The following is a 10,483-nucleotide window of genomic DNA, read 5'->3' on the forward strand; positions in this document are numbered from 1 at the left end:
TATGATGGCAGTTTACATTTTCTGAAGCAAGAGCTGTAAATCTACCCCTTAAACGAGAAGACATTTCCTGGGAATTTCTTTCTGTGTTGGCTGTTTTCTGGGTCTCTCAGTTCCTGACAGCTTTCCTCCCCATCTATGTCTCTTTTTCACAGCCCCGCCACCTTTCAATCACTCTGTCTGCATGTGCCCCCCCCCCCCCCCCCCCTGCCTAAACTAACCCCCCCAACCCTTGTCTGAGAGGAGCAGTGATGTCAGAAGGGGCCGTCTCCTGGCTTCTATAAGAGAGAGAGCAGGAGAGGGAATTTCTCAATGAAGCAGAGTGCAGCACCTCCAGAGACTTTCAAAAGAGAGAAGGGAGAGAAGAGACCAAACCAGACCCCTCTGGGCACCCAAACGCAGAGGCCACAGGCAGACAGACAGACAGAAAGACAGACGCAGAGAGACTCCTCTTTGGATTGAGGAACGTGCAGACGTCAGGTTTCATCCTCTGACAGCTGGTGTCACTGCTCACCCACACTGCTCTGGGGCTCTGAAATCTGTATTCAGATTTTATAAGGGTGGCACTCTCTTTTAGAGATATTTTTTTTACTTATCTGAGAAAAGCAAGATGAAGGACATGTTTTCTGAGAGCGTACAACAAGCAAGCTTTCCTGTCCTGGTGTTACTTTCCTGCGCTGCTCTGATGGTGAGTTTTGAAATGGTGATATGCACCTGTCTCCTCTCTTTCTGTCTGTCTCAAATGCAAATCCCTTTCTCCACTTCATGTGTGGCTGCGTATTTCTATCACCCTTTCAACTGGCTTGCATAGGTCAGCATTTCAATGTTGGAACTTGGCACACAACAGCAAGGTTGCAGGGTTGAATCCCAGATGAGGCACTGACATTGTGCCCTTGAGCAAGATACTGACAGTAACCTCAATTGCTTTAGTAAGCATCTAGTAGATGTAAATATATATATAATAGATATATAATATGTAAAAAGCTCCAAGCTTTGGAAGTCGGGGGGATCTACAAAGTAATAATAGTAATAATAATATGCTTCCATGTTCTCTTTTATACTTGCATGTTACTGTGACTCTGCATGTGATTCTCAATTTCAGATTACATTTACTTCAGATTAACACAGCTCAATGCACAATATCACTATGAAAAACATCACAGAATTTATTTTAAATAAGCACACAACTTTTGCAATACAGGGATTGCTGTTTGCATTTGGATTGCCTTGAACAGTGGTTTCTTTATTTTTTTAAGAAATGAAAATTTAGATAATTCTATTTCATTTTTTACCTTTCCATCCATTTTTCAGGGATTACTGTGGTATATGTTGTCCTCACACAGGGTTATTCTTATCTGGCATCTTGTTGGGTTGCAATAACTGTTGTAAAGTCGCATTTGAATAAGCTGTTGGTTGTCTCAAGAAGTCATGGGGCTAAATCATGTTTAACAGACTCCTGTTTAAAGAAACCCCCCCCCCCCCCCCCCCCCCCACCAGACACACACACACACACACACACACACACACACACAGCTACAGTTAGGTGCGTAAGGCGAGGGGCTCGACCGCTGTACAGCAGGCATAAACACAAGCCACTCTTTCAAGGACTGCGTGTTTGTGTTTGACATTGTCAGACAGCCTGGACAATAGTGTGTTGTCTAAACGTGAGGAAGTGACTCTATAGAGGAAGCTACAGAGTGTCTGTCAGAGTGTGACTGTGATTGGCTGCTCTGAGAGCCAGAGAAGTGCAGACTGTCCTCACCTTGTTTTTATTTTATTTAACAAGCACTCTTCCTCTAGTGGGAACAGTGCTGATTGGGACAGCACAGAAAATGGATGTGTCGAACATACCTTTGATCATGGTTTCCTGGATTTGGATTGGCCAGTGATTTACAGGGTAGAAAAAAAAGTCTTTTGAAGGGACAGCTCTGTAAAGGATGGATCTTGCTTTTATTTGCTAGATATCTTGGGATAGCATGACCTTTTGAATATTTTCATAGATTAATGTTTTTTATAGATGTAATTCACATGAAGCTCAACAGCAGTATCCTTTCTGGGATTGGAACCGGCTATCACAACTCACTGATGTCTTTGTTATATTTGTGCAGTTGTAATGTGTTCTCATGCCCCGCCCCTCCACTTCCTGTTTTGCGCTCCAGGTGGAGGCAGGCTGCCCACTGGAGTGCTCCTGCCCGCCCGTTCCGCTCTCGTGCCCACCGGGCGTCAGCACAGTCACAGATGGGTGTGGCTGTTGCAAGGTGTGTGCCCGACAGTTCAACCAGGACTGCGGCCCCAGCCAGCCCTGCGACCACATCAAGGGCCTACACTGCCACCTAGGGGCCGGGGGGGATCCGGAGCGTGGGCTGTGTCGAGGTAAAGGCATCTGCGAGTCTGGAAGCTTGCTGTGTAGTCGCTCTGCAGCTCAAAGCCTGAACCAGGATCAGCTAGCCAAACCTTATTATGTGATGAAGGTCTGAACATGATTTATACTTGGTGTTTAGGGCAGAATGTACAGAAATGGCAGTCACAAATTTGGTATGGCTAATGGAAGGGCAATGGTGCTAGACATGTTAATCTCTCCTTATGTCAGTGATTACAATTGAGAGTAGAAGTTTAAACGCTGAAACATAACAAATGAACTCCACATCAGTCAGACTGGAGCCTGGATTCAATAAAACCATGATACACTTTGTCCTTAAGTCTATGTAAGTAGAAGGCAATTAGGGCAAGTCTTGAATTCTTTCTTTCAGTAGTTGTGACAGCTGTTGGAACTAACTCAATGCCAGGGTAAGAACAGAAAATAAACGGAACCTTTGCTTAACTACATATAGAAGTGAAGGACTAGGAGCATTGTGGTCGGACTGTGGATCCGATTCGTGCGTGCTGATGCGGTGCTCACTGCTGCCCCCTACAGCTGAAGCACAAGGCCGACCCTGCGAGCTCAATGGCCGTGTCTACCAGCACGGCGAGGACTTCCAGCCCAGCTGCCAGCACCAGTGCAGCTGCATGGACGGGGTGGTGGGCTGCATGCCCCTGTGCCCGCACCAGGTGCCTCTGCCCGACTGGCGCTGCGCCAACCCCCGCCTGGCCAGGCCCCCTGGCGGGTGCTGTGAGGAGTGGTTCTGTGACGACAGTAACCACATCAGCGAGGACGCGGGGGCGCCTCGCCACATGCCTGTCCCCAACCGACACCCCGACCCGGCCGGCAATGAGCTGATGCTGGCACTCATGCCCCGAGACACCAGCTCTTCAGCCCCACAAGGTACAGAGCCCCTCACAATATCAATCCCAGTATCTACACAACTCTGCACCCACATCTGTGTCAGTGGGTGCTTGACTCATTTCTTGTGTCAGAACATGTCTGTGATCCTGTGTTTGGGCCTTTGTTTGTGCCTGTGTCTTGGCCTGTGTCAGTATCTATTTCTGCTCCTGTATCTTGGCCAGTGTCTGTCTCTCACCACTCTCTGCCCGTGTGTCTCCCACAGAGTGGAAGTCCCTGTCTGAATCTCAGGGGCTGATCACCTCCAAGTGCTTCCCACAGACCACAGACTGGTCCCCTTGCTCCGCCTCGTGCGGTATGGGCGTGTCCAGCAGGGTGACCAACAGCAACACAGACTGCCGGCTGGTCAGGGAGACGCGACTGTGCCAGGTCCGGCTGTGCGAGCCTGTGCTGGCCCCTCCCTTCAGGGTAAGACGCCGGAGGCTCCTTGTCTGACCCACATTGCATCGTTAACACCGCGTGCCACTGACTGGCTGCATGTTTGACCCCGTTTTTTCCGCTCTCCTTCCCAGAGAGGGAAGAAATGCCAGAGGACCGTGAGGCCGGAGAAGGCGATACGGATCCGGTTCGCGGGCTGCTCCACGGCGAGGCGGTACCGGCCCCGCACCTGCGGCTCCTGCACGGACGGGCGCTGCTGCACCCCCTCCCTGACCCGCACGGTCAGGCTGCGCTTCCACTGCCCCGCCGGGGAGAGCTTCACCCGCAACGTCATGTGGATCCAGCGCTGCTCCTGTAGCGATGCCTGCCGAGACCAGAGCCCTGCACCCGCGCTGTCCGTCAGCTCGCACAGCGACATCCACACCTTCGAGCGCTGAGCTCCCTGCTCACCCGTCATGGGCTGATTGGACCTGGCCGTGCTCCCAAGATGCTGGTGTGGCTGTGGGGGGGTGTGGTTATTTGTGGTTATTTGGGTTGTGACTTTACCCCACACCCCCACCTTACAGCAAGAGGCCCCCTAACTGCCCCACATCTCTCCCTTCCATATATGTTCCCTACATGCCTTTCCCCTCCAAGACAGAAGGGGTCCTCATCACTCACTCTGCTTAGTTCCCCCTGTCCTCCAGCAGGCTGCCATTCCAGCTCACACACAGGCCATTCTCTTGCACTTTAGGTTCCTCGCTGCATTGCAGTGCCTGGGTGTCCGGATATTTGGAAGCACGTACCATGCATCCAATGGACTGTGTCAACCAGGTGCTCCTCCTCAGTTTTTGACATTGTGGAAGCTCTGCTGGTTTTATCTCTAACCCTGCAGACTCATTCAAAAAAGAAAACATTGTAATCTGTCCCCCTGCTGAAACTGACTCTGGTCACCTCTGGACTTCACATATCTTTTGTTGAGTATTTATGTAGTCCTTTGTGAGGTAATACGATTCTAAAAACCTTGACATAACCAATTCCTTTTCTGACTGTTATGTGTGTTTGCCTGCTGTTTTAATTCTCTCATATGAAAGAGAACTTGCCCAAGTGGCAAAGATTGTGAAGAGAGAGACCTTCCAAAGCTGTTTGAATCTATATTACAGATAAAATATTTACTTTGGCTAATTGGTCAAGATGGGTGGTTGAGAATAGATGAATATGCGTTGTTTACTTAAAGTGGTGAATTAATTCCACAAACACGCTTTGAACTTACCAGCATTTTTTATATTTTCGCAGTGATTTGTTTGTTTTTTTTTTTTAGTTCAACACTAGATCACAGTAACTTCACGTTAATTTATATATGGACATGTTTTTATGTATGTATTTACTTGGCTTTGTACATATACAGAATAGTGTGTCACTGTGGATATGTGTGTTTGTGTGTTTGTAGGCCTGTGGGTGTGAGATCTATGTTTGTACAGACTTCACTTTTGGTGGAGTGACACTTTTTTGGGGATCACTTCATTTTTTTGAGGTGTGCATTAGGTGCTGGACAGATACTGGAACGAGAATTTTATTTGTATATTTAAAGACTTATATTTTGTTTAATAAATTTCTTCTTGAATGTGTATCAGAGTTAATGTTCATTATTGATGGGAAAATATATAAATATATTCCAGACATTCTCATGGTGTGTGCATGTGTGTGTGTCAGCCATTTGAGGTATTTTTGCCCTTAATTAATTTTGTGTTCCACTATTAATTTTGTGTTCCATTATTAACAGGAGAGAAGCTAAAAATGGAAAATTAGAAACAGAACATTAGCCAGTGATTTAGAAACAATCTCGTGATCAGATCTCAGAGGTATTTATTGCTACATGGTTGGCTTAATTATTGCTGAGGGGGAGGTCAGTGTTCTGTCCCGGTTTAAAATATTCATGCAACCGCCCTGGTGTAATGGCTTGATATAATTGAATTTTATTCCCATTGGGTGTGGTCTTAATAGAATTGCACACAGCATTCTGATGAACCGACTGCCGCTATGGAGTCACCACGCAAGCCCTGCTCTCTGTGTGTATTGCGTTACCCTGTGAATGGCCTTCTTAGTGTTTAACTGCCTGATATTCAGTTTAACCATGTCATTTTAAAACCTTTGACCTTTATTGAGTTGTACATTAAAACCCACTTTATACACGATGTTAACAAATGGTTGCTAAGTATGAATAAAGTATTAGCTTACACTACATCATTCCCACCCCTGTCACAAAGGTGACCTCTGCATACTAAAACAACTGGCGTATCTCATGTATGAGACACATGTTAAAACTTAACAAACACTAAAAGATCCTCTTGCTGTTAGTGGTCAGACTCAAATGAGAGGCCCGCAGCAGTTTATTGTTAAAAATACATCCTGCTTCTACTACACCCTTCATTTACTATGTGGACTAAAGTACTCACCCCTGGTGTTTTTGGGAAGGACGTGAGGGAACCCATCCCACGATGTTGTTTGCCTTTGTCCTGAACCATCACTGTCCAAGGGTACTCCCAAGAGTACACTTGGCCACCCCATCCCCCTCGTCGGCTTCATGAACCCCAAACTGCTGTGGAACTACCAATGTGTTGTCAGGGACTCAGGAACCAATCATAGCTCTCGGGGAGGACAGCATGTGCTAGCTAAACCCATCGTGATGTTTGTGAAGCCTAACTTTACCATTATCAGAGTTGATTGTTGTTTTCAGAGGTGTCTAATGTGCAGTAACAGTGTGCCAAAACGGTTGCGGGGGCCGGCACCATCTCCAAGCTCGCCCCTGGTGTTTTTGGGAAGGACGTGAGGGAGCCCATCCTGCAGTGTTGTTTGCCTCTGTCCTGAACCATCACTGTCCAAGTGTACTCCCAAGAGTACACTCGGACACCCCGCCCCCTCGCCGGATTTGAACACACCACTCAGCCTGGTCTCTGCTGGGCAAACATCACAGCCCCCTTGCAAATTCCACATGGTGCCCTCCTTCTCCCCCTTCCCCATCCAAACACGCTTCCACCCTGCTACTCCCCCAACTGGCCACGCCGCACCCTCCTGCTGCTGCCCTCTCCTGCCTGGCTGTCTGGGAACACACAGACCTTCACACTGTGGCCTTTATACAGGAAGCAGGGGCACCAAGCGTGGTGACTCATATATGTCCAGCTTTGGGGCCGTATATTCAGGGTACATAAATACTATTTGTCCCTTTTGTAATGCTGTTAAAGCTGGGAAACTTCATTCAAATGCATTCATATCCCAGAAAAATTGTATTCAAATATGACCTATCAACGGCGTTTTAAAATGTCTTCCCAAAACACAGACTCTAACCAACAAATAGATTAGACAGGAGCACTGGGCGTGTATCAATTCAAGCCCCCTCCAGCAGGCTGCCCCCTGGCATCATCACAGTGCACCAAAGGCAACAAAAGTGTAAATGGCATGTGAGAAAGACTGCATGAGAATTAATTGTTACAAGTACTGTAAAACAATATTAGAATATTATTAGATATTAGATTAGAAGAGATTAATAAGAAAATGATTATAACAACAATAACAACAGTTATAGTCACAAAGATGGCTGCGAACAGCAATGACAGGGAATGACCCAGAGACGTGGCTGAACCTCAGCGCAGACACAGTAGCAACATGGTGCAAAGGAGGTCAAAGGTAATTGTGAGACTAGGGTGAGGGATCTGAGGAGAAACCCACAGCGTATGGCATAAACCACCAAGCACAGACATGTTAAGCCACAGGGCTGGTGCATAGCTTTTGACAGTATACAGGACACAAAATCAGACAAAATAACCCTACAGCAAATGGATTCCATGACATTTTCAAATTAATTCCACCTACTAATTTATTCTGATTCAAACTAAATTCTGTACCTGGGTAGTGTGCAGTATTTTAAACAATTCTGTCATCCCATGTTCGAAAATGTATATAACAATGTGTCATGAGCTTTCAATGTCTGGTGTAGAGAATGGGAGAGATGGTGGTGCTAGGGGGTGGGGTGGGGGTGTGGGGGTTAGAGAGGGGCTGGAAGGGAGTACAGAGGGGGGCGGGAAGGGGAACAGCCCTTGCATTTACGTAATGACTTTTCCCTTGTCTGCAGCTGCTCTGGCATAGTGTACATTGGCCGAGGAACCAGACAGGAAGTGCCAGGTGTTGCCCATCCTCACAAGGACCTGTGAGTTTCAGCACTGGCCTGACAGAGGAAAAGGAAACGTGTCGGAAACTGGGGACTGCAGGTGGAGGGGGTGCTGGGGGGGGGGGGGGGGGGGGGGGGCTGAGAGGGCTGGTGGGGGATAGGCACAGTCACGAAGGAAGGGAGAAAATCCCTGTCCACCTTCCCAACCCTAAATGTTTCCATCCAAAAACAATGATATAATCAGCACATCATGCTTCTGCAAAACTTATCTCAACATTGTCATTTTCAGAAGCTTCTCTATGTAGTCTCTGCTGTGTCTCACTGTTCTCAGATCAGTTGCCTGTGCCAGCAGATTACTCAGGTCACTGCCTGAACTAAAGACTAAAGTTTAGAAGACTAACTTTAGAAGACTACAGTTTAAACTTCAAGCAAACCAATATCTTGTTGTTTATTCCTTCATAAATTGTGGGTGCTCCATCACGTTTATCCTTATCAGTAAAAGTACAGGAATATTGTGCTTATGTCTAAAAAGAAGCTGTTTATTGCTCAAAAGAGCTGTGCTGCACTGCCAAGCTAAAACAGGGCTCACGGTTTCAATACTGCCCCCTATTGGAGGGAAGCTACTATTACAAAGAGTCAGAGCATCGGCCAAAGAGATAGATGAGAAAGCAGTAGAGATATCATTGATAATATTCCATTGCAGTGCAATAATTATTTATGACTCAGAAACAAAGAAATAGAGAGATAGATGGGTAACCCTGTTAATGCCATTTTCCTTATATTATATTATATGTTGTATTGCAAAAAAATGAAACCCAAGCCAAAGAGGTGGTTGAATGGCATTCCTTGATCAGTCGTCTTTTATTTTATCTATTTGTCTGGCAGCCAGTCAACGGTCAACCAACACAATACATTTGAATCTCTGATACTTCTTCTCTGCTCATTGTTTACAGTGTCAGCTGATCATGGTCCCCCCCCCCCCCAGGTGTTCATCCTTCCTGGCTCATCCCCAAGGTCTCAGCAACCTCACCCTCACACTCACCAACTACCGCCCTTCCCTTTCACCATCCTTGATCCTCCCAGTCCACAAACATGAACACACGTGCCCGTTCTACAGGACAGGTCCCAGATGTCATTAAAAAGAATAATGAACTTCTGTGTCAGCAAATCAAGGGTTGACAAGTTACGGAAAGAGGGGGCGCACACCAGAATGTGCTATTGCATGAGCAATACAATCGTTCACTAAATGAATTTTTGCCATTACATACTTCCCTGTATTATTGATGCAACAACATATCCGTGTTCCCCTTTATTTGGGTTCCTATTGCTAGAAGAAGATACATTTTTGCTGTGGGTTTTTTGGCCCCCAGAAGAGTCTGTAGTTGCATGCTTGTTCTCACCTTTGTAACTCTTGCTTAGTCCACATCTCTCTACCACTCCCCTCCAATCACACACACACATACACACACACACACACACACACACACACACACACACACACACACACACACACACACACACACACACACACACACACACATACTCTCTGCACCCCAAACGCACACCTCTGCCTTTTAGGGGTGGTCAGTACTATTTGTTCAACAGCAGGCCAGTTTGGGTGAAAGACCTACATCCTTTACTCAGGCAATAAGTCAGACAGAGTATGGTGCCCCCTTGTGTCTCATTGAAAAACAGATCCTGATCACAAGTTTTGGTAGCGTCACAATGTGTAAGCATTTCCTGCCCTTTGCACCTGATCCCCAGTCAGAATCAAAACACCACTCTCAAGTTTGGGTTAGGACTGGGAGTTGGCAATCTAACCTTTGATCTGTTGTTAAGGATAGAAAGTAACCAAGTTGTGGGGTGAAGCCTCTGTACAGAGAGAGTTTTAGACATTTGTGCAGAGCAGTCTGCCTCTTTTATACCCCTTTAAATGTATCTCATTGTCAATCACTAGATCTCAGTTTTCTCTCATCACACCAAAATATAATGACTGACAAGTGTGACATGTCCAAAGTATTTCTGAAGCAATTGCATACTGGATGCAGTGACTGGGCAATGTCTGAAGAAAAAAACATGGGAAATGTCATCTATGTCACTCTAATTTTAATCAGTCTTTTAAAATCTGCATCATATCCTGTCACATAATTTGTTTGACCTATCAATCAATTGTTTGACCTTTATATTTGACTTATCAACCCATCTTTCTATATATGCTCTCTTGTTCTTCCTCTTTCTCCTTCTCTCTTTCCACATACAGGTTTATTTATTTATCATTTCAAAATACAGCTTTTCATGTTACACATCTTACAACTTTGCAGGTTCTGCGTGCAGCTGTGTTAATGAACTGAGATGAGGTACATTGCTCAACATTAAAGCCATTGTGAATGCAAGATTTGAACCAACAACCATCAGGTTCTGACTTCAATTCCTCAACCACACTTTGTATGGCCTTCATTCTGAAATACTCAAGGTGAGTAGAAATGCATGCATGTGTACAAAGAGCCATTCATCCCTTTCCACCATCACACAAGTTTCAGGTGGTCCTTCTTTTCAAAATGTTACAAAAATATAGTTTCAATGAATAAATGGAAGAAATTAAGGTTTCATGAAGAAATTTCATGAAAAAATTAATTGCGTTCAATACATTTGGCGATACATTGCATCGAGCGAGTCTTTTCATG

The 10,483-nt window shown here is 45.8% G+C and overlaps 1 protein-coding gene across 1 annotated transcript; it reads left to right on the forward strand.

The window, feature by feature from the left end:
- The first annotated feature begins 607 nt into the window (after positions 1 to 607).
- On the forward strand, positions 608 to 4,558 carry ccn1l1 (cellular communication network factor 1, like 1). Its single transcript, XM_036528797.1, has 5 exons — positions 608 to 685; positions 2,157 to 2,370; positions 2,912 to 3,259; positions 3,483 to 3,685; positions 3,790 to 4,558. Exons 1-5 carry the CDS (start codon positions 608 to 610, stop codon positions 4,090 to 4,092), a joined length of 1,146 nt encoding a protein of 381 aa, XP_036384690.1. The 3' UTR covers positions 4,093 to 4,558.
- The last annotated feature ends 5,925 nt before the right edge of the window (positions 4,559 to 10,483 follow it).

This window comes from Megalops cyprinoides, chromosome 5 (assembly GCF_013368585.1).
Source record: "Megalops cyprinoides isolate fMegCyp1 chromosome 5, fMegCyp1.pri, whole genome shotgun sequence".
Classification (NCBI taxonomy): Eukaryota; Metazoa; Chordata; class Actinopteri; order Elopiformes; family Megalopidae; genus Megalops; species Megalops cyprinoides.